This window comes from Lytechinus pictus, chromosome 3 (assembly GCF_037042905.1).
Source record: "Lytechinus pictus isolate F3 Inbred chromosome 3, Lp3.0, whole genome shotgun sequence".
NCBI classification, from domain to species: domain Eukaryota; kingdom Metazoa; phylum Echinodermata; class Echinoidea; order Temnopleuroida; family Toxopneustidae; genus Lytechinus; species Lytechinus pictus.
The window spans coordinates 48,769,886-48,795,129 of NC_087247.1; the positions used below are offsets into that span (position 1 = coordinate 48,769,886).

At 35.9% G+C, this 25,244-nt stretch overlaps 1 protein-coding gene across 1 annotated transcript in view; it reads right to left on the bottom strand.

Moving 5' to 3' along the window:
* Positions 1 to 25,244, bottom strand: part of LOC129257098 (uncharacterized) — a 57,407-nt gene that overhangs the window by 10,129 nt on the left and 22,034 nt on the right. Inside the window, exons 19-35 of the mRNA XM_054895352.2 lie at positions 24,144 to 24,698; positions 23,646 to 23,773; positions 23,085 to 23,352; positions 22,793 to 22,942; positions 22,165 to 22,320; positions 9,765 to 13,478; positions 7,618 to 7,884; positions 7,197 to 7,324; positions 6,817 to 7,054; positions 6,320 to 6,469; positions 4,828 to 5,958; positions 4,423 to 4,550; positions 3,923 to 4,193; positions 3,329 to 3,478; positions 2,792 to 3,022; positions 2,278 to 2,405; positions 448 to 679 (exon numbers count right to left, since the gene is read on the bottom strand). Coding sequence (XP_054751327.2) covers positions 448 to 679; positions 2,278 to 2,405; positions 2,792 to 3,022; positions 3,329 to 3,478; positions 3,923 to 4,193; positions 4,423 to 4,550; positions 4,828 to 5,958; positions 6,320 to 6,469; positions 6,817 to 7,054; positions 7,197 to 7,324; positions 7,618 to 7,884; positions 9,765 to 13,478; positions 22,165 to 22,320; positions 22,793 to 22,942; positions 23,085 to 23,352; positions 23,646 to 23,773; positions 24,144 to 24,698 — 8,025 coding nt within the window. The remainder of the gene's footprint in view (positions 1 to 447; positions 680 to 2,277; positions 2,406 to 2,791; positions 3,023 to 3,328; positions 3,479 to 3,922; positions 4,194 to 4,422; positions 4,551 to 4,827; positions 5,959 to 6,319; positions 6,470 to 6,816; positions 7,055 to 7,196; positions 7,325 to 7,617; positions 7,885 to 9,764; positions 13,479 to 22,164; positions 22,321 to 22,792; positions 22,943 to 23,084; positions 23,353 to 23,645; positions 23,774 to 24,143; positions 24,699 to 25,244) is intronic.

Below are 25,244 nucleotides of genomic sequence, written 5' to 3' on the forward strand. Positions count from 1 at the left end.
TCACCCTCGGCAACAATAGATAAGATCCTCCGTGGCCCGGTCGATGTATGAAACTAACGGAACCAACTATGTAAAATCTTATTCGGTCCTGGGGAGCGTTTCATGAAAGGCATTGTCTGAAGTTTTATCCGACAAGTCCTATGGTAACTGTGCTTCTTAGCCAATCAGAATCCAGGAAAGTTGTCAGATCTGACAACTTGTCAGATAAAAATATCCATGAAACGATCCCCTGGGGGCCTGTTGCAGAATGAGTTGCGTTTGAACGCAAGTCAAAATATCAAGCGTAAGTCCAGAATGCGTGGTTTTGATTAGTTAAAGAATAAGTTGTATTTTATATATACCGCTTGTAAATAAAGTAACTTTAAGAACAGTTACACCAAACTGTTTCACACTTATGATACAGGATAATTAGAATCGATTTGCGAATAAGAGATATTGGATACGAACCATTGACGATGATAGAATCTTCATCGATCTCGATATCCACAATTCCGTTCTGTACCGACTCTCCAAGTGATTGGGTGAATGCTGCCGAAACCCTTGATGAGTTCGCCAACGTGGTGTTTTCATCCTCCAATTCAACCCGGTAATCGACCACAATAGATCCATTATGAAATGCATCAACCACAATGTTGATGTAACGACTAGCAACAGCACTGCGCTCGTAGATAAGCCTCAGCTATTTCAAATAAAGACGATATGAATTAAAAAAATCTCTGTATTAGTTGATTTAATCAACATTTCGATATATTACATAGGTGGAAACTAATATTATTTAAACCGTTCTGCATGAAATAAACAGAAATCATGATATAACCAAACCATTTTAATGTAATTCTCTAGACTTATTGCAAGTATATTTTACTAAGTAGAAATATTCTTTAAAAAGACTATCCCATTTAGTAACAAATTGTCTTATATTTGCTATTTCTCTTAAATTTTATGGCCATTTGTCTTTTTTTTTAGACTCGTAATTTGCTTACTGATTGCTTAACCCTAACTAGGCCGGGCTTTTTTGGCTGTTCTGTGGCCGGGGGGGGGGGGGGGGGTGATTCAACCCCCCCCCCCCTGAGATCTCGGCCGCCGATCGCGCGAGCGCCGCAAAAATTTGCACGCTGGTAGTGTGCGATGTAATCTACAAGGCCGTATGGTAAAATTTTCCAAAATAATGAGATTTTTTTTTATATGAATTAATTATGCTAATTTATGCATAAATCATACTTTTTGCTCTAATTCACTAAATACAGCTCCTAGAATGCTAATTTTTGGTAAAAATATTCCTTGTAGCATTCTTAACAACGGCAATTGAAAAAAACTTCGGTTTGGAAATCAATTTCTTATGTATTTTATTGTTTTATGAATTTCTTATGTATTTCTTTGTTTTTCAACCTTTTGTTTTTCTTTGTTTTTTTCACCAGATTTATTGCACAACCTTTTTGAAGCATAATTATGCTAAAATCAATTGCTTTCAGCTGTTTAAAGTAAAAATAATCATATCTTTATGAATAAGATGAGAAAACTCAATTTGCATTGACTTTGTACACAAAATCACGTTTTGGAACAATTTTGGATCTGACATGCACTTACAAAATGTTGCGTAATTTCGGAACCGCGTACCCGGGCGTCGTAAATTTGGTCTCAAAAGATGCGCGAGACTTAAAAGTATAAACTCTGCGAGTGGCGCGGTCAAAAAAATTCGCGCGGCGGAATGATCGCAGAAAACGTTGAGGGGGGGTTGATTCAACCCCCCCCCGGCCATTTTAGGGTTAAACTCTATCTACTACTTATATTTGCCTTGATGACTTCTCTGACTTCTCTTCTTTTCTTATCTTCTATTTTTTCTCTTCTATCCTCTATGATCTCATTCTCCCCCTTCCTTTTCTCTCTTTTCTTCTCGTACAGTTGTGCAATACATATTTTAACAGTTATGATTGTCTGTCAAATGTATTATTTATGCCATTTTTTATTGTATTCATGTTTGTAACTTTATGCCCGAAAGCAAAGTTTGTGTATTTTTATGAATGACAATAAATTATCTTGAATCTTGATGAGCTTCAAGTATAAGTGTTAATCCCGGTGTTAATGTGGAATTTTAAAAACGCTAATATACTGCAAATGGTATAAACATTTTGATATCCACCTTCAGTAAGTCTGTTCTACTGGGGCTACAAATCATTTTTATATCCTGCTTATTAAAGTACACCCATTTCTCGCCTGCAACTGAAGTGCTACAAACCATTTTGATATGTACCATAATTCTACTTAAGATTTGATTACCGTTTCCTTAATGTCTGCTGCAAGAGCTACGAACTCCTGGGTACTGCTGCTGGATAAAGATAGGGTGAAGGCTGCCTTTACTCCTCGGAATCGAGTAATTCTACAGCTACCAAAGAACTGGTTGACAGCTGTTTAGAGATCAAAAAAGAAATATAAAGATGATGACTTTGAAAGGAGGTCTAATCACAGTGATAGTTACTGTGAAACGATTATTTTGGTATTACAACTGTCCATTAGGATTGTTTCCTTGAGATTCAATTACAAGTAAAATAATATACCTTTTAATATACCATATATTGATTTGGTAAAATAAAGCGTTAATGTGATTTTCTATATCATACAGAACTCCAACGATTTCAGTTTAGGAAGGCAGACATCACAGCTCCAAAATGAACTTGCGCCATGAGGTAATTTCTTTGTTTAAGTTTGGGATTCATCCAATCAAGTTATATTTAAACATGGATCCGACTAGAACTAGTATGATCCATGATGTAAAGAAGAGATCATAACTCACGTCTACATCGGCCTTGGTTATTGAGAGCGAATCCAGGACGACAGATGCACCTGTAACTTGTACCAACTACCACACATATTGAATGGTACACGCTGGCACATGGATCCGATGAACATGGATCACCAAGAGTGGTAGATGGACGCGGAGTTGTGTGAGTGGTGGTAGGAAGGCGTGGTGTTGTGGACGTAGTCATATTGCGGTTTGCCGTAGTAACGCTAGGCGTTGTTGGTGCTAGAATTAGATGAACACAAAATAACAAAATATGTTTACATATCTTAAAATTGCCACATTGAATTGGAAATGAGAATTAATACAATTAGGGATAACACATCTTCTGAATACATGTATAAGATTTGCGTTTGATATTTTGATCTTCAATTACATATGCCTTTCCTTCTGATACAAAATGTTATTTCATCAAAATTTCTGCCATCGTGTGATGTTTTTGATGATTGTCGAACAACTCTTTTATTTATATTCAAGAGATGAAATGTATCCATCACAATTATAATTCATAAAGTATGCTTAACTACTAACCAACACATAATCTGCCAGGTTTGTCAGGTAGGGCTGGAGACTGATCGATAAATCCAATATTACACTCGCAGGTGAATGATCCTTGTATGTTGATGCATGACGCATCATTGTCACAATTGTTGTCCGTTGAAGATACACACTCGTCAAAATCTATGGCGAATGATGTATTAATAAAAACATAAGATTGGATATACAAATAGATAAAGATATAAATAAGGAAATGAACGAAAATATAAATGAATAAGTACACGAATTCACCCAAGCAAATTCCCATCCAGATGAAGAAAACATACCTTCATCAACATAAATATACTAATTGCCGCTGGAGTTATGAAGAAATGTACAGGCTTGGTAAGTTTTCGGTCGGGTTGAAATCATTTCATTGGTGTGAATGCAATTAAGTGTGATTAAAATAAATCTCTTTGAAAAGTTCAATTTGCATTTAACGTGTTTCATGAATGATTTGACGGATCAGTTTCATTTCTACACAAAAGTATTGTGTCAGAACATTTCTGCCAATTCAAAAGTTGAACCATATCTAATTACGTTTAGATAATAAGTGTTTCTGAAAAAAATTGAAGCAATCTATCTCACCTGTTACCATAATTGACGCTTCATCAATTGTCACATCGATGTTTCCCATCTCCATTGCCATCGACAACGAGTCCATAAAGGCAGTCATAACCAAGGTCGAGTTGATGAAGGTAGATGACGGAGATGTGGAATTACTGGTCACGTTCATGACAGGGTCTTCAGTCTTGAAGTTTACAGTGTAGTCAACAATGATGGAACCTTCACTGAATCCGTTAATGGTAACACCAAGATAGGTATCAGACAGTGCGCTCATCATGTAGATCATATCCAACTGTACATTTTACAATTAAAGAAAGAAGATATTCATGTTTTTATTTAAGATTAAGGATAACATTTGGATTGTGTCATTAATGGAAGGTAGTTTTAATCAAAGTTATGAACAGCAGCATTAAGTCACCCCTATTAAACTAAAACAGTTAACTTCGGTAGAAAACGCGTGAGGTAATATTTCTTAAGTCTTTGTACGATGACATGTATAATACAATCTTATATAACCCTACCGTGTTTTCAATGTCAGCAGCTAGAGTCTGGAAAGCAAGTGATGTTGTATTCTGCAGATCTTCTGTGAAATTAGCCGTTCCGCCATTTACCTCAGTGATTCGAATCATTGCTGTGAACTGCTGGATGGCTATTAGAAAAATAAGAAATATGTCATCATTGATTTAGATAAAAAGATAATCTATTATACGACCAGTTCATTTACATGATAACAATCCAGGAAGGGTGATTTGTGGTAGACAATGAAAGCAACCAATCTCCAAGTACAAAATCAAAATATAGCCTACTAACAAGTGCAATTTGATACTTTGACCATCTTTAGATATTGGTGTATACATAGAATCTGAGAGTATTCTGTAATATAAAATATTAGTATACCTTGAAATATGAACAATACTTTAACTTACATATGCAAGTGTTATTAACATCCCTAGTGTATCCAGCTTGACATTCACAAATGAATGAATCTCCTGACGTGATGCAATCAGTATTAACATCTGATACACATGGATTCAAAGAACATGGATCTACTGGAGTTGTGAATTCCTTCGTCTGAGCTCCTGTTGTGACAAGTGTTGTGGTGGTACCTTTTGTCGTTCCATCGGTCGACTTTGACTCAGTTGTTACATCTGCTGTAGTTTCAACTGAAGTTTTAGTTGTGGATGCAGAGAGAGTAGTTGCTACTTTTGTTGTTCCAGAGAGAGTAGTTGCTGCCTTCGTTGTTTCAGAGAGAGTAGTTGCTGACTTCGTTGTTTCAGAGAGTGTGGTTGGCGCCTTCGTTGTGTCCACAAAAGATGTTGACATTTGGCTCTCTGTTGTTGCAGATTGACGTGTAGTCTGAACCTTGTCAGTTGAGACAATTTGTGTTGTGACCTGTGGCAAGAGTGACACTTCTTGCGTGGTTCGAGTTTGTGTAGTGGCAGAGTCTGTTGTCTTGAATAGACCGTCAGTTGTTTGCCTCTCAATTCCCTCTTCAGTTGTCATTTTGGCAGAGGGGGTAGCTTGTGTTGTAGACCTTTGAGTAGTTCCTTGGTCTTCCTCAATTGTAGTAAGTTCTGTTGTGGTCTCGGGTCTGGTTGTGATCACGTCTCTTTCAGTTGTCGGTTTTCCTTTCTGTGGCGTTGTAACTAAAACGGTTGTCATCTTTCCTTCAGTCGTCATTTCTGGTGTTTGCGAAGGTTGAGTAGTAGCTTCAAAATCTGTTAAATCAGTTGTTTCGATATTGATATAGAAAGTCGTTTCCATTCGTGTGACCTCTTTTGTTGTTGCTTTTGTAGTCTGGATTGTACTTCGTTCGGGTCGAAGAGTTGTCTGGATGGTTGTCACTGGCGATTTTTGTGTAGTGAAAATATCAATCCCATCTGTTGTAATCTCATTCGGCCGCTCTGTATCAGTTGGCTGTGGCTTCTTTGTTGTCAAATCTGGTATCGTTGTATATTCTGAGTCTAGAGTTGTCACTTCTGCAGAAATGGTTGTTTCCTCAAAGAAGTCTGTTGTTGGTCTGTAAGTTACTGTAGGACTTGGTGACATCATATCCCCTGTATCAATAAAACAAATGCACAAACATATTATTACATTCCTATCACACTGAAAACAAATTATTCCCACATGTGTTAAATACTCTATCAATCATTATATCCAAATAGTAAATACTCAGGTTGTGTAGATATCCATATAGATCATGAAATGGGTTGTGTGGTGGTATCCTCCATTGTAAATAGTGATGACAGAAATATCAAATCAAAAGACATTCAAAAGTAATAACCGGATAGAGGGCTCAATACTGCACATACAAACATGGTCACAACGCTTTGATCAGCAGCCCCGCATTCTCTATATCAACAGTTCAGTCAATTTCCTATCATTCATTTATATGATGTCACATCATATCCTACTCACGATAGCATTCTCTGCCAGGTCGATCACGGACATTTGACGACAAATCGATGAAACCTTCAAGACATCGGCAGGTAAATGATCCCTCAGTGTTGATGCAGAAGGCATTGTCATCACAGTCATTGTCACGGCGTGACCCACATTCATCAAAATCTACAGACAAAGGAAAAAGAGATGAATCACTGGTCATGTATGGCATTAATTGAACACTTCTAGGTAAAATTATATGACTTCAGTATTTCCACTGAAAGGGTATGAGTCGTATGACCATAATTTGTATTATTATATCCTTCAGTTTCTCTCCACCTTCCGTGTTTTAGTATCCCTCTGTACTATGAATTAATGTTTTTCAATGGGACTTGGAAGACCTTAACTAAGAATCTAGCTTCCATATGTAGTGTCCGTGTGTTAAATTTTTATGTTGTCAAAGGTTGTGTGTGATTCATAACAAGTATATTTCATCTTAACTGTCTACAAATAATCTTAATGGCTATCATTACCAATGACAGTGACAGAAGATTCATCGATGGTGATGTTGAGAGTCCCCATCTCCATTGCACTTCTAAGTGATTCCATGAATGCACTGGCAATAATGGATGGATCAATCCTGGGTGTTGGATCATTTGGAATCATGAATATGACGTCATACTGTGCGATGATAGAACCGTTGGCAAAGCTGTTGATATCAGATCCTACATACAAACTGGCAATCGAGCTCGTCTTGTATACCAGATTCAACTGCAATTTAAACATCACGAGAGGAAGTAATTACCAACAAAACCTATCTGATGAAAACAGCATAGGCCCACATAAAATCACCTCTCTACATAATGCTTAGAACTATAATGGGAGGTCTTTGAGGCTGATGATAGTTACTTACCGAGTTTTCTACGTCCATAGCTAGAGCCCGGAACGCAAATGAATCTCTATCCTGTAGATCATCTGTGAATAATACTGGTTTCCCTTTCATGTTAGTGATACGAATCATCCCAACATATTGCTGGATTACTGTATGAAAAGAATTAAAGCACATCTAGAAAGTAAATTCTAAGATACAGACAAGTTAATTCTAACCATGACCTATACCATAAACACAGTACAGTTTATACTCGGAATAGTAGTTTCCGAGGATTTTAATTGATTTAAATGATTTTAATTGATTTTAATTAATTTTGATTGAGATTAGAATTACTTTACTTAAAATTGATTGAAGATTATTCATAAGTCGTACCTATTGTGCCCTAACCAATACTGGGACATAAGCGACTTTCAATAAGAACAAAACTATTTCGGAAACTTACATATGCAGATGTCATCAGAGTTCCTGGAATATCCCGCCTGACATAGGCACAAGAAACTGTCATCCTTCGTGACGCAGATGGTGTTGGGGTCCCAGGCGCAGGGGCGGGAAGCACAAGGATCTCCTGGCGTTCTAGGCTCCTCAGTGGTAGATATCATCATATCAAATGTAGTTATATCAATTCCAGTTGTCTGTTCCAATGTTGGAAAGGTGGGCCTTGGTCTAATAGTAGGACGTGGTGGACGAGGAGGCCTCGTCGGCATTATTTCTAGTTTGATAGAAAAAAAATACACAGAATAGATCCAACACCAAATTTTGAAATGCCTCACAAACTTTTGCTCTTTACACCATCTAGTAGAAGCAATTTCGAGACAATCCCATTTGAATCGAGATATCAGACCGTTATGTACAAAAACTAGTTCAAACTCATTAAGAAATATAGAAAGAATCTTAGTTTTAGATAAACCCAATACAAACGTTTTGAAATCAAGCACTCTTTATAACGCATCGCAAATTTTTAATGAGTCTCCTCAACTGATTCGGAATGATTGAAGTAAATCTGAAATCTTTTAGCAAAGGCATATCAAAAGTATTTCCCATGGTGTTTAAAGCACATTGATATGCTGTATCTATGTGTGTATTGCGTGTGTGTTGTTAAATTCATATATGTGCGTGTAATGAAATATTATTATTAATGATATTATTAAACAAGTGGAGCGCCTCTGGCAGTCTCGCCTGCATTACGCGATTCAATATAGCAGCAGTGCTGACTTTGAAAGCGACTATAGAATAATCATTCACAAAAAACACCATTCACATGATGATAACTATACTATGTTCATTGACCCTAACTGACATTTGACCTTAATCGTGTGACCGAGACTTATCAATGATACAATGATACTTGATTACCTTTATGTCCACATTTCATGAATTAGTTCCACAAACATTCAAAGATATGATGGCAATTCAAAAAATACCACAACACGGCCAAAGTTCATTGACCCTAAATGACCTTTGACCTTGATCATGTGCCCTAAAACTCAGGCAAAATGTTTAGTAATACTTGACTACTCTTATGTTCAAGTTTCATGATGTTGACGACGCCGCTGCCGCCATCGGAAAAGCGCCGCCTATAGTCTCGCTCTAGCTATGCAGGCGAGACAAAAATGTATAAATTTGTCTTGTTGTTTTTATATATTTTATAACTTTGCTTTACGGACTTGCTGAAAAAAAGTCTTGTCTTATTGAATAAACAAACAAACATTCCAAAAGTCTACACATGTGGTTCATCTGCAAACAAATTATTTGTTGTGAGGAAGTTATCCTATATACGACAATCTTGAGATGTATAGGCGAATGCTGTTACGTTTGTGTAAAATACCAAGACTTTTATATTTCATTGGGAATAATCGAGACAAAATTACTTGATCAAATTAAACATAAGAAAGTATGTCTGAAAGATAAATTGCAAAGAATCGAGAAAATAGAGAGACTGATCGAGATGTGATTTACTTAAAGGAGAATGAAACCCTTGAAACCAGCTGAATCCATATCAAAGAGAAAAATCAAAGAAACATATTGTTGAAAGTTTGAGGAAGATTGGATAAATAATAAGAAAGTTATGAGCATTTGAATATTGAGATCACTAATGCCATGTAGATCCTCCCACTGGCAATGCGACCAAGATCTGTGATGTCACACACGTACAACTCCCTCATTACTTTAGTACTTATTTCACTTAAATTCTCTCTTTTATAGAGTCTATCACAAGGTGAGGTGTTCTCTTTATGAGAGGACAAGTACAGAGGTTTCACAACATTATATCATTCATGAATCGTTTGTCATAATGATTAGAATGAGCAAAAAGTGATGTTTTAGGGTATATTTTCAGTGTCCAAAAGGGGAGAGTTGTTCATCTGTGACATCATAGATCTTGGTCGCATTGCCAATGGGAGGATCTCCATAGCATTAGTGATCTCGACATTCAAATGCTCATAACTCTTCTATTGCTAGTCCTATTTTACTCAAACTTTTGTAGATCTTATTCTTTGATTTTTCTGCTTTCACAAAAGCTAACTTGCTCCAAGAGTTTCATTCTCCTTTAAAGTAAAAAAAATACTAAATTCGCCCAAGTTATATACTTACTTAAACATATTGGTCGCATTCCACTGAATGACCCGTCAGCTGTGCATCTCAAGACATGTATTCCAATCAGTTCAAAGCCATCCTTACATACATACTTCACCGTGTCTCCTACAAACGCAAGAGGTCTGCGTTTCGGTAATTCTGGAAGGAACGGCAAGTCGAGCCACTCCAGGAAGCTGATGAGTTTCCAGAACGATTCGCGGTAGATTTCGTTTATCAATGCATCAACTGCATGGGAAAATCCACTCAATCTATCTATCAGAGTCTTAATTGCTGGTGGGATAGGAAGATTAGAAAAGTCTAAGCTGCTGCTCCAATCAAAGTTTGACCAATCCATACTATTAATTAGTTTATTGAAATCTATAATCTGCTGTAATATTGGCAAACCTGACATATCCATATTCACCCAATCGGCGTTTCCCCAGTCCATTCTCATCATCCATTGGATGGCAAGCTTCATTTGATCAGAGATGGGTAGGCCAGAAAGGTCAATAATTTGAGTCCATTCAACGTTATTCCAATCCGTGGTCAACATCATATGAAGCATACTTCTCATTTCTTCAGACAAAGGTAGTCTAGAGAAGTCCATTTCACTCCAGTTTGGGTTTTCCCAATCCATTCTCATCAGCTCCTGGATGAACATTTTAGTTTGGTCTGAAATCGGAAGACCTGTCAGGTCGATTATTTGAGTCCAGTCAGTGGTTTGCCAGTCAAGTTCTATCACCAATTTGAGAAACTCTCTTACTTGATCAGCCATAGGTACCATTGATAGATCCACTTGTTCCCAACTCATGTTACCCCAGTCAATATTCGTTAGCATTTGAAGGAACAATTTCATTTGATCTGGGATAGGAAGTCCAGACAAGTCGATAACCTGGGTCCAGTCAAAATTCTCCCAATCCATTCGGGTTATCATCATGATGTACTCTATTAACTGGTCTGGCATAGGGAAATCAGTCATATCAACGTTCTGCCAATCCATGCTCATCATTCTGTGCAACAATGATCTAATAGGTTCTGGAAGACCTGAGAGGTCAATGACATCAGTCCATTCAACACTTCCCCAGTCCAATGACATAATCATTTCCAGATACATTCGCAATTGATCAGATATCGGCAAACCAGAAAGATCTATGACGTCAGACCATTCAATATTTTCCATACCCATGAATTCTCCTAGAAGCTCTCTTATTACTGTAAAGTCCATGTTCATCCAGTCAAAGCTCTCCCAGTCGATCTGTTCCATCATCATGAGCATGCTTCTGATCTGATCAGGTAAGGGAATGTTCATGAGGTCAATCGCTTTAATGAAGTCGAAGGTTTCCCAATCTATACTTTCAAGGAAGTACATGAACTCAGAAAATTGATTGGGCAACATAGTTGTATCCCAGTTCTCCCTGCTGGAGGTCAACATCAGTAATAAAAGACTCTTCGATTCATCTGAAATTGGTAGATTTAGAAACTCTATCATCATCTCCCAGTTGAGTTCTCGGATTTCCATATTAGTCAAAGCACTCATCCAGTCAAAGTTCTCCCAGTCCATCATCATTAATTCGTTGAACATCTCGAAGACATGTTCCCTTGTTTGGGCTTCCATCAGCATAAGAATAAAGTCCTTGTTACTTTGAGGAACAGGAAAGGTATCCACCATGCCAGTCCAATTGACAGCATCCCATCGCATGTTCATCATGGTAAATAAGGCATCCCTGATGTCTTCTGGGACTGAGAGAGCAGATAGATCAATTTGATCCCAGCTGATATTATCCCAATCTGTTCCCATCATCATCATAAGAAATTGCTGGGCAGGAGCAGGAATTGGAAGATTAGTAATGTTCTCGTTCGTCCAGGAAAAGTTATCCCAGTCAATGTGCCTTAGAGTTTGGAATATTTCACGGCCATTTTGTAGCACTGACAGATCCAACGTATCTGGAAGGCCCCAATCTATATTCATTATCAACGAGAACATTCGATCCATATTCATTGTCGACCAATCTTCTATATTCAAGAAAAGAAGGAACTCACGAATCTCTGAAGGAATGATAAAATCTGTAATATTTCTTAAACGGATACTTTCCAAATCCATATTCATCAGCATCATCATGTATTCCCTCCATTCCTCCGGAAGAAGAGCTGTCATATTCATCCGGTTTACATCGAGCTCTTGCATGTCGAAGTTAATTGCCATCTCTATCCAATTCTTCAAGTAATCTGGTATTGGTAACAGAGGCAGCATAACCTCAATCATTTCCATTTCAGACATGTCTAGGTGTCTTGCAATAGTAAGAAAGTTTTGGATTGATGCTGGCATCATGCTTTCTAGAACTGTTGTATCAAAGTTTTCCCAGTCAGTTGAAAGGAATAATTCTAATAATCTGGAAGAAGGCAGAGTCATGTTTCTCAAATCGATGTTATTCAAATCAAAGCTCTCCCAATCCATATTCATAATTAAGTTGAGATAGGGTCGGATGACCTCAACATAATAATTGCCAGTCATATTGAAGTTTCTCCAGTCTGAAAGAAAATAATGCAATCCGTTTGGTATTGTCATATTCGTATTGTACATGTCCATCAGGTCCAGACCAGTATAGTTACGGAAGATATTCCAGTCTATTGGATTCTGACGCAAAATGCGCGTGAATATAACGATTAATTCAGATGCAGAGGAAGGTACAGGCATATCATTTATTCCTGTCATATTAAGCCTGTCCAAATCAAAACTCATTACCATTGTTATCGTGTCTCTTATTTCATCTGGAATGGGGGTAACACGCAGTAGATCATCGACTCTTATATCTTCAATTTCAGTTGTTGTGAGAAGAAGAATCAAATCCCTGAGGATGTCTGGCATCGTGGTAATGTCATCCCAGTTAGTATTTCGCCAATCTATGACCATTGCGATAGTCTGTCTAAAATTATCGGGAAGAGGAAGTATTGTCATATCAAATGTACTCCAATCAAGCATGATGTAGGAACTTCCATTCTCGTTGAATGACAACCGGAATTTTGGCAGACCTTGGGGCAGAAATGAATTCAACATATCAATTGATGATTCCAAGTTCACATCTGACTGGTTCGTACTAGATAGGAATCGTCTCCCGATGGAAGTAATAAGATTGACTGTCTGATTATCAATATTTGGAATAATATCTGTGAAATCGGGTGTATTCATATTCCAATCTATGTTCGAGAAATCACCATTCTCTAGGTTTCTCATTAGTTCAAGAGCTGCCTCGAATACCCTGCGAATTACTTGTAAATTATCCTGGGATCCTAGACCATAGTTCTGCCAATCTATGTTCATTAATATATCGATCACATATTGAGCAACATGGGTTGCTCTTGAGTTCGGAACATCAACAGTTGGTATATCAAAAAAGATACCATCATTTTCCCAATCTGCAGTCACACCCTGTAAATCGGTGGTCTCCTCAAATGGGTTTCCAACCCCGAGGTTTGGAAAATTTAGACTTTCAATACGTGATGCCGCATCGCTGATGTTAGCAGCATCCTCAAATTCACCCCTCCAGAGGTTTGAAACAGTGGTGAAGTCATCTCCGAATAGATCTCTAGTGACGGGCCATTCCCAACCAGGGGTGGACTCGTTTCTAGCACTTCCACCAGTAGGAGTAGTCAGAGGCCTCATGCCAGGCGGGCGATTGTCCCCAATGATTGCGTATCCATGTCGTGGTGGATGAGGAAAGGGACCACAGGTCACTATGAAAATATAGAATATGAAAATGTTAGGTCACTAGCACGTTTTCTCCCATTCCAATTCTTTTCTATTTAACCCAGATCTTTTTCATATTTTGTTTTCACTGTATAACATTTTCACCGATCACAAAATTATCAATATTTTATGAATAGTAGAGCGGATTAGCTCCAAAAATCACAACAATTGTGCAAATTTTGACTAAAGCATGAAACTTTCACAAGTATTAGTATATGCCGTAAGATTTATTTTAAAGGTGGGAGGTAAATTTCAAAATGCCATTTTCGGCCGTTGCCATGGCAACGGATTCATTTCTCAAAAATGACATACATTCCCATGTAAATGCTAAATAAACATGACATAGATGACCAAAATGATAATTTTCAAGTTCCCAATTGATTATATATAAAATTTAGAAACATTCAAAATTAACAAGATAGTTCCAATTGGTCCGTTGCCATGGCAACGGCTTGTTTTTCCCCAGAAAAATAAAAAAACTGATTAAAAAAACGTTGTACAATAGGATTTATCTTTAATTTCCCCTAATTTTACAGTGTAAAACAACGATATTTTGGTTGCTCAATGTATAAACTACATCTCAAGCCATTGCCATGGCAACCAAATAACATCTAATTTACAAAAATAACATGGTAAACTAGACAATGGACAGGTGGAAAATACAACTGGAAATGACTTAATCTGTATGCTTAAGTTTTGACCCCCTCATTTGAACAAAAAATACAGAATGTGTTCTGCAGGAGTTCTTTATAAAGATAAAACATTATGTTGCCTTGGTAATGCTTGAATTAAATAAAAAAAACGAATGTTGCAAAGATCCCGTTGCCATGGCAACAGTTTATTTCCCTCTAGAAAGGTAAAAATATTGATAAAAATATAGAATACATGTATGATCATCATTCCATTTTCAATATTTTTAAGGAACTAATCAAAATATGATTGTGACTACATTTATAAATATAACATCTTAAGCCATTGCCATGGCAACCAGATAACATCTAATTTAAAAAACAACAGCAGGGATGACAAGGTTATGGATAGGTGAAAAGTACAATGAAAATTAACTTATGTATATGCATAAGGTTTGACCTACTCAATTAATTTAGGGGAAATAATACAGTGAGTGTTCTGCATGAACTAATTGGAATGATACAGATTGATGTTGCCTTGGTAATACTTGAATTCAACGATAAATATCAATGTTGCAAATTGCCTGTTGCCATAGCAACGGATCATTTAGTACCAGTTTTTATTAAAAAAGGACTATAGAATCTGGTTTTTCTTGCATTTCCCCCAATCTTAGTGTGTTAAACATAGATATGTTTGATGCAAATTGTTTTTAAAAAATCTAATGCTATTGCCATGGCAACCAAATAATATCTAATTCACAAAAAAATAATAATTTGGATGACAAGATCATGGACAGGTGGAAAATACAAATATAACTCAATATGCGAAAGGTTTGGCAAGTCATTTAATTTTAAACAAAAAATTCACTAAGTATTCTGCATGAGTTCATTCGAATAATAAATTGATGTTGCCTTGGTAATTCTTGAATTAAATGATAAATATTAATAATTCAAATGTTCTGTTGCCATGGCAACAGCTCATTTCCCCCAGAAAAGTATCAGCAGCTTTGATAAATAAAAACATGATAAAATCTGATTTTTCTTTCATTTCCCTTAAGTTAAGGGTGTTAGAAAATATATGTTTGCGGTTAATATGTAGATAACATCTTCAGCCATTGCCTTGGCAACCAATCAAGATGTAATTTATAAATACAAAAAAAAATTACTGTTGAAATGATAATGGTCAGGTGGGATGTAAAATAAAGGTTTACTTTTAAAAGCTCCATAATGTTTGACCAGTCATTAAAGGGGAATGAAACCTTTGGAACAAGTAGGCTTGTGTCGAAACAGAAAAATCAAAGAATAAGAACAAAGAAAGTTTGAGAAAAATCAGACAAATAATAAGAAAGTTATGAGCATTTGAATATTGCAATCTCTAATGCTATGGAGATCCTCCCATTGGCAACGCTACAATGATGTGTGATGTCACACATGAACAACTTTCCCTTTGATGGACCCTGAAAATGTGTCTTTTTGCTTTTTCGTATGGTGATACAAAGTCTTTATCCATGATGTATTCTTTAAAAATCTGCATTACATGCCCTCCTATAGAAAGAATACATGTTCTACTGATAGATGTAATAAAAGAGGCAATTTAAGTGAAATATATACTAAAGTAATGGGGAGAGTTGTTCAAGAGTGACATCACACATCTTTGTCGCATTGCCAATGTGAGGATCTCCATAGCATTAGTGATCGCAATATTCAAAAGCTCATAACTTTCTCATTATTTGTCCGATTTTTCTCAAACTTTCATTGATCTGTTTCTTAGATATTTCTGTTTTCACACAAGCTATCTTGTTCCAAAGGTTTCATTCTCCTTTAAGTTTTGAACAAAAATTACAGTAAGTGTTCTGCATGAGTACAATAGCATGATAAAAACTGATGCTGCCTTGGTAATGGTTGAATTTAATATCATTTTTTTGCAAATGTGTAACGGATCGTTTTTCCCCCAGAAAATACCATCTTTGATTAAAAAAATACCTAGTAGAATCTTATTTTTCATTCATTTCCAGTAAGGTTAGGGTGTCAAACATACACGTACATGTTTGTTGTTAAATGTATAAATAACATTTTAAGGCGTTGAAATGGCAATAACATAACATTTCATTTACAAAAAAAAACATAGCTGACAAGATAATGGACCGAAGGAAAATACAATAAAATTAACTGAATATGCGTAAGGTTTGACCTACTCTTTTAATTTTGAACAAAAGTTACATTAAGTGTTATGCATGATTTCATTAGGATGACAAAAATTACTTTTGTTTTGGTAATACTTGAACATAATGATGAATATCAATGTTACAAATGGCTCCAGAAAAGTACAAATTTTGATAAAAATATGTTTATTTATTTCCTTTTCCCTTATAGGAGGTTGCTGAACATAAATATGTTACATGATAAGCACCATCTTATTTCATTATACATGGCATCGAAATAAGACCTACAAAAATCACATCAGACTTTTTTGGGCTCAAATAAATTCCCGAAACTCTAATTTTGATGCTGGACAATTACGTTCAAAGTATTCGCAGGCGGCCATTTTGAAGAGAGCGTTTTGGGGTGATTTGTGTTTTAAAGCTGTTCATCATATCAATATCTAAGGGGATTATAGGGGTTGATGAATCAAAATCTTAAGTCTATTTGAGGAGTAGACATGGTCTTGATATCCTAATCAAGGTAAATACAGTAAATCAACTTTTACATGGAGATCATGAAATCATGAAATCCTTCCTTGTTCGACTGTTTTAGCATACTTGGCTTGAAATATGATAGCAAAGCACTATTAGGCATCATCTGCCAGGATACAAATTTTAATTCCTGCATACAAATGTCAGAAAATCGTTACTTTGTGAAAATTCCCATAATTTCTTTAAAAATTCATGAAAATTGCCGAAAATTAAAAAAAAATTCCCACAAAAGTCACGTTTATTCCCATGGAAAGTTTCCATCAAGAAAATTCCCGGGAATTTGCAACCCGTCTCCCCCCCCCCCTCCCAAAAAAGAAAAAAAATCATTATCAAGAAAGAATACAGAGAAAGTGAAAGAGAGATGGATAAAATATGATTATTTTACGAATAATATACCAAAAAGGAAAAATTTGGAAATTTTTGCTCTGTCGCTGGCTCGGTGAGAACATTTTAAAGTAAATTTTGCTTGATATGTCATATCTGGCCCCCTCAAAATTGCACTGCTGATTTTGAAGAAGAAAATTTTGTAATACTGTGATAATTTTTAAAGTAACATATGAATCTATTCAACGCCAAGTGTAATCTATTCACTGGTTATTTTACATGAAAAGTAGACTCGTCAAAAAAAAAAAAAAATACCTTTACTGGTTGAAAGGTTAAAAATAATTTAAGCAAGGGTATTCCAAGATGGTGCCCTCAGTGGGTGCCATAGGCTAAAAATCCACAATTCATCCATTACTTGATAAAATGGCTTTAATTTGGTTTCTATTCATTGGTTTTAAGGATCAAGTAGTACATTGGACCAAGTTACAGGGAAAGCCAGTGGTCTGGAATGTCCAAAAATCCAAGATGGCTTCAAAAAATTTAATCTAAAATGGTTGCTTATACCTAAAGCGGACATAGCTCATTTCATATTGGCCTGGAGGATAATATTTTGGTGTCTAAATCATTGGTTTCAAGAGTAAATCATTGGTTTCAAGAGTCTAACAATATTAGTACAAGTTACAATGACAGTCGGGTGTATTCGAAAATCCAATATGGCTTCCAAAAACTATTCTAAAATGGCTGCTGATACTTAAAAGTGGAATAACTCATTTTATATTTACCTGTGAGATATGATTTTGGTGTCTAAACCATAGTTTCAAAAGTGAAATAATAAATTAGGACATAGTTTGTTCAATATCTGTCTGGGGAATATGATTTTGATGTCTAAACCATCATCATAAAACCATGGTTTAATGCATTAGAACAAGTTACAAGGACAACCAATGGACTGGTATGTTAAAAAAAATCCAAGATGGCCTCCAAAATGGGGTCTAAATTGACTGTTGTTACTTCGAAATGGACATATAATTCATTAATAATGCACATTGGGGGTATGATTTTGGTGTCTACACTAGTGTTTCAGGGGTCAACTAATACTGTACATTGTGTCAAGTTGAATGGACAGTCAGGTGTCAATATTGTGTCCAAAAATTCAAAGATTGTTTGAAAAATGGGGGTTTTAATGTTACTTAAAAGTGGACATAGTACATCAAAAAATACTCCTGGGGATGTTATTTTGGTGTCTACATTAGAATTTCAAGGATCAAATGATACGTTGGGACTGGTTACAATGATGTATCTGTCCATTTTGCCTGAAAATCCAAGATGGCATCAATGAATGGGTTAAAAAATGACGACTGTTACGTTGAAGTGGATATGATATCCACTTGTGAGAATCTACCTTGGATTTTGGACAAAATTGAAAATTAACCATCCTTGTTACTTGTCCTAATGTAATAGTGGACCCTTCATACCACAGTGTAGACACCAAAGATGTTTCTCACAGGTTGTATGAACTCTGATAATTTTTGAGTGATAGAAGTCATTTTAGATTCCATTTTGGTCACCCTCTTGGATTTTTAGGCAATTTGGACAACTGGATATCATTGTAACAAGTCTAAACGTATTTTTCGAAACTTTAAACCAAAGTTTGAACACCAAAATCATTTTTCCTTGGTTGACTTTCAATGAACTATGTCAATTTTTAAGCAACAGACTCCAATTAAACCCCGATTGTTTGAAGCCATCTTAGATGTTTAGACATACTGGATTACTGACTGTCCTTGTAACTTGTTCCAATGTACATGATGTATTTACTGACTTTTCAAACCATGGTTTAGATATCAAAATTATATGCCTTTGGCATATATTACACGAAATATGTCCATTTGTTAGTAACAGGAGCTTTTCCATTTTTGGAAGCCACCTTGGATTTTTGGACATACTTGACCACTGGCTGTCCTTGTAACTTGTCCTAATGTATTATTTGACCCATTCAACCATGACATAAACATATTCCGGGATATCAAACAAACTACGTTTTTCAATGCAGCAACAGCAATTTTAGACTCCATTCTTGGAAGTCATCTTGGATTTTTTATATACTGGACAACTGACTGTCCGTTCAACTTGTCATAGTGTATTATTTGACCATTGAAACCATGGTCTAGACACCAAAATCATATATCTCAGACGGATATGAAATGAGCTATGTCCATTTATATATCAACAGCCATTTAAAACTCCATTTTTGGAAGCCGTCTTAGGGTTTTGGACACGTCAGACCACTGGCTGTCCTTGTAACTAGTCCCAATGTACTACTTCACCCTGAAAACCATTGAATAGAAACCAAATTAAGCCACTAAATTAGATGTTATTTGGTTGTCATGGCATTGATGGCAATGGCCTAAGTTATTTGTACATCAACAGCAAACATATCTATGCTTTGCTCCCTATAATTAGGGGAAATTTATGACAAAATGCAGATTCTAAACTGTTTTTCGATCAAATTTGGTACTTTATTCGGAAAAAAAGGAGTCATTGCCATGGCAACGGGCTATATGTAACAGTGATATTTATCATTAAATTCAAGCATTACCAAGGCAACCTCAAATTTTATCATTCTAATGAACTAATGCGAACCACTGTAATCTTTGTTCAAAATTAATTGACTGGGTCAAACCTTGAGTTAATGGATTGCATTTTCCACCTGTCCATTATCATGTCAACCATGTTATTTTTTTCAAATTAGATGTTATTTGGTTGCCATGACAATGGCTTAAGCTATAATTTGAATGTTAACAGGAAACATATCAATTCTTACCATTAAATTAGGGGAAATGAAAGAAAAATCAGAGTCCAAAGTCCTTTTTCTAATCAAAACTAGAACTTTTTTTGCGTAAATGAGCCGTTGCTATGGCAACAGGTCATTTGCAACATTGATATTTATCGTTGAATTCAAGTGTTACTAAGGTAACATCAATGTTTATCATTCTAATTAGTTCATGAAGAACACTCACTGTATACTGTTTCCCCTAAATTAATTGAGTAGGTCAAAACTTATGCATAAAAGTTATTTTCATTGGATTTTTCACCTATCCATAACCCTGTCATCCCTGTCATTGATTTTTTTTAATTAGATGTTATTTGGTTGCCATGGCAATGGCTTAAGATGTTATATTTATAAATGCAGTCACAAACATATATTTTTATTAGTTCCTTAAAAATATTGAAAATGGAATGATGATCGTATTCTACATTTTTATCAATATTTTTACCTTTCTAGAGGGAAATATGCTGTTGCCATGGCAACGGGATCTTTGCAACATTTGTTTTTTAAATTTAATTCAAGCATTACCAAGGCAACATAATGTTTTATCTTTATAAAGAACTCCTGCAGAACACTTTCTGTATTTTTTTTTCAAATGAGGGGGTCAAAACTTAAGCATACAGATTAAGTCATTTCCAGTTGTATTTTCCACCTGTCCATTGTCTTGTTAACCATTTAATTTTTGTAAATTGATGTTATTTGGTTGCCATGGCAACGGCTTGAGATGTAGTTTATACATTGAGCAACCAAAATATCATTGTTCAACACTGTAAAATTCGGGAAAATTAAAGATAAATCCTATTCTACAACGTTTTTTTAATCAGTTTTTTTATTTTTCTGGGGAAAAACAAGTCGTTGCCATGGCAACGGACCAATTGGAACTATCTTGTTAATTTTGAATGTTTCTAAATTTTATATATATTCATTTGGGAGCTTAAAAATTATCATTTTGGTCATCTATATCATGTTTATTTAGCATTTACATGGGAATGTATGTCATTTTTGAGAAATTAATCCGTTGCCATGGCAACGGCCGAAAATGGCATTTTAAAATTTACCTCCCATCTTTAAAATAAATCTTAGGGCATATACTTATACTTGTGAAAGTTTCATGCTTTAGTCAAAATTTGCACAATTGTTCGGCTAATCCGCTCTACTAGAACTAATCTTTGCAAAAATGATTGTAAATCTATGGCAAGTTCCCCCAAGTCTGCGCAGTCCCCCTTGTCTGCGCACACGCGTATCTGCGCGATTCTACTAAAAGAAGATACGCAACGAGCCCGAACTTTACACATGCAATACATAGACAGGTATTCATAAAAAAATCCGACTCAAAATGGTGGAAAAATAATGAATTTAGGGCATTTCATGTGACGGCCTCAAAATGCAGCCTTTCTCATCAAAATCCCCGAATCGTGTGCAAAGTGAATGAGTGCGCAGACATGGGGTACCATTTTTTTTTCAATCTGAAAATGACTGCCCGAGGTTTTTTCCAGAAAATCCTTTATTTTCTTTCATTTTTTAATGAGAAATTTGGTACACTTACTCTTAATAATATAAGGAACATTATGAACTGAAAAATTTTGTGAAATAAGAAGAGATTCATGTTAAATCTTATCTCAAATTGTTAGGTGCGCAGACTTGGGGCCCACCATCATACATGATGAAAGTTGTTTAAAAAACATGCTATAGTATGTTCACGGTCTACGCCCGATAGACCGCAATGACAGACCAGTAAATCAGATATAATTATTATAAAAAACATTGCATCTTAAAAGTCACTCAAATTCATCTATTAATAGTGATCATGTGTTAATCTTATTTTTATCCTTTTTACAATGATATACATTATGTCATTTAAAGGGAAGATATGAATTCCAAAATATGATTGTATTTCACTTATTTGTCAGCTGCTTTCGCTTTTCAGTGAATGTATGTCTGATTTACTAGTGTGCGCTTTAAACAAACACCACAGTCTTTGGCTCAGCAGTAAACGGGATAGATCAATGCACATATATAGCTCCATTTATAACTCTGTTGAATCATAATGAGTTTCCAATTATTGAATTTATTTGCTGAAATTACCACAAAAAAAATTCTCGAAGTTCAGCACTATGTGCTACTGACAGTTCATAACGAAATGCATATTCCTGCGATTACTAATGTTTGGCGTACGTGTCGAGGATGTTTAACTTACAATCACAAACTCCTTCGGGATTGAACACAAATCCTGGTCGACATACACACTTGAAAGATCTACCAACGACGACGCATTCAGCCCGGGCATTGGCACATGGATTTCTTGAACACGGGTTAGGAGGAGTAGGAGGCATTGTTGGTGTTGTGACGGGAACTGTGCGATGAAGGAAAAGGTGGTTACTTGATTGACTAAAAACATAAATCATCTTGACCATGCACAGTTAGTCATGTTCATTACGTTAATTCCAAGGTACTTAAGAAAAACTCTGATATTTCTATATTCATGATGTATTATAATATTGTATTAATGAGTATAGTGCTGTGAGTTTTTTTTTTTTTTTTTACAGGCAACAGCTGCCAGTCCGTTATTATCGTACACTATCCTAATTTTTAAACTCTCTACCAGACCAGAAACTATACCTGTCTACATTTTCATAAATTATTTAGTTATTGTCCAAATAATTGTTTCATTTCTTAACCCCCCAAATTTTTTGACACAAGCATCATAACTTTCATCATAAAGAGGCCCTGGTTTATCAAAGTAAAATGATCTTTTCTTCCCTGAAGCTACGTAAAACAGCTACATTTGATCTATCGGTTGCTTGCTTTGGAAAATCATTACTCACGAACACATCTTTTGCCAGGTCGATCACGGATGTTAAGTGATATATCGATGAAACCTTCACGGCACTGACAAGTGAACGATCCCTCGGTGTTGATGCAGTAAGCATTGTCATCACAATCATTGTCTTCGCGTGAAACACATTCATTGAGATCTGATGAGGAAAGAAAAAAATATTCCTTGAACATAAAGAGAAGTACGATATCTCATTACCTATGTATTCCATCCGGTTCTAACACCTTCATATTCATTCGGATTGACGATATTATTAGTATCAGATTCTACGTTGCACTTACCAATAACCGTAACAGATGACTCATCGATGCTGACATTGACAGTACCCATTTCCATAGCCATCTTCAACGATTCTGTGAACGCTGCGACAACGGATGATGAATCTATCGTCGGCCTCGTTGTATTGGCTGTTGTATTCGTTGGTTCGGTTCTTTCCTCTTCCCTGAATTTAACTGTGTAATCCACAACAATGGAGCCATTGGAGAAACCATTGACAGTTGCTCCAAGATACGAATCCGAAAGGGAGCTCATCAGATATATCATGTCGAGCTTTGAAGAAGTGAAAAAAGTAAATTCTTGTAATTTGATCGTCGAGTTGAATATACTCTTTATTCTCTGAAACTCGGACAAAGAACATCAATAAAAAGTGATAATATTTCGTTTCAAAACAGTACAGCTATTATTTGCTACGAGTTTGATATAAGATCACATAACTAGGGTTTATCTATTTGATCCAGTAATCACATTGAAGGACACTTCAGGGATATTCGGATTTTCAACCTAATTTTCAAATTCTGCCCATTGATTGAAAGAAACTGTTACAGTAGTATTTCCCTACTTACTGTGCTTTCTACGTCAGCAGCTAGAGCTTGGAAGGCCGGTGACGTTGTGTCCTCCAAATCCTCTGTAAATGAAGCAGTTCCACCATTAACCTCGGTGATTCGGATCATAGCTGCAAACTGCTGGGTTGCTGCAACATTTTGGAATGAATGGGATATTATTTTCATCTATAGGCTGTCTTTTAAAACTCTTCTTGATTTATAAGAGTTTATACGTCAGTTGTTTAGGACAAAATGCAATCTGGAGAAGCACAGCTTTGTCTCTGTTACTCTGTAAGAAACCATGTCATCATCATATTCATCTAAAAAAAAAATCAAATTACAAGATGCATAAGGTTGCCCCTACACACCACAACTTATATCAAAAAGTTATAAACTTTACCATGATAATCAATTATTGATTATCATAAAAGGTTATTATGCACAGCGTTATAAAATAATAACAATTATTTACTGACACTTCAGGAATACAGTGCAGAAAAAAGTGATAATAAAACTTACAGGTACAAGTATTGTTCGCATCCCTGGTGTATCCTGCCTGGCACTGACATCCATATGTATCACCCACAGACACACAGTTTGTGTTTACATCCGCCAAGCAAGGATTCGAGGAACATGGATTAGAGGATGTCGTTGGAGCAGGCGAAGCTTCATCTGTTGTAACCAGTATGGTTGCTCCATCTGAAGTCGTCTGGAAATCTATTATTGGAGTGGTCACTTCGTCACCAATGGTAGTCCCTTCCTCTTTTTCTGTAGTGGATTCTTCGGTTGTTTGGGAAGGCAAAGATGTAGCTCTCTGAGTCGCTTCTTTTGCTTCTGTTGTTGCTCCAAAGGGAGTTGGCTCTGGAGTTTCTGATGGCGTCGGACTTTCCGATGGATAGAGAGGTTTTGTGGGTGTTGCAGTTTCAGATGTAGCTCTATAACTTTGGGTCGTACTTTCGTCTATTGTTGTTAATTCGAAAGAAGTAGTCCTAGAAGATTCAGAAGGCATTGGTCTATCAGTTGGACGAGGTCGTTCGGTTGGCCTTTCCGTCGGATGAGGGGTTGGCCTTATTCCTGAAAATATAAACGTCAAATTATAGTCAAGAATAGGCGAAAAATAATTTGTAACGATATTTTCAAAATGAATTGAGAGTCCGCAATAAAATGATGGGGATTTAAAGCAATGAAAATAAATTAAAAGCGCACATCCGAATTAAATTAAATGACAGAGGGCATATAACAAAATATGAATGGAATGATGAAAAAAGGAAGCAAAGGAGTTTTCTATTACATATGCTTTTTTATATATTGGTTTGATAAATCCAAAAAATTCCTTAGAAAATGGACATGAATCCGATATAACTATAATATCCATTTTCATGAATCTACGGATGTAATAATGATTGTCAACCATAACATACAGTGTCAACAGGTAAATAAAACTCTTGTGTTCACGAAATATCTTTTGCAAAGAATATTCCAAATTGATGTACAATTTGTCCAATGAGGACAAGCCTTTTGTACGAGTAAAGAAAAAAGTGAATACACCTAATTCTGTTTACAAAAATGCTTATCTACTGAAGGTAGGGCAATTAACCTTAAAATGAATAATAACATAAT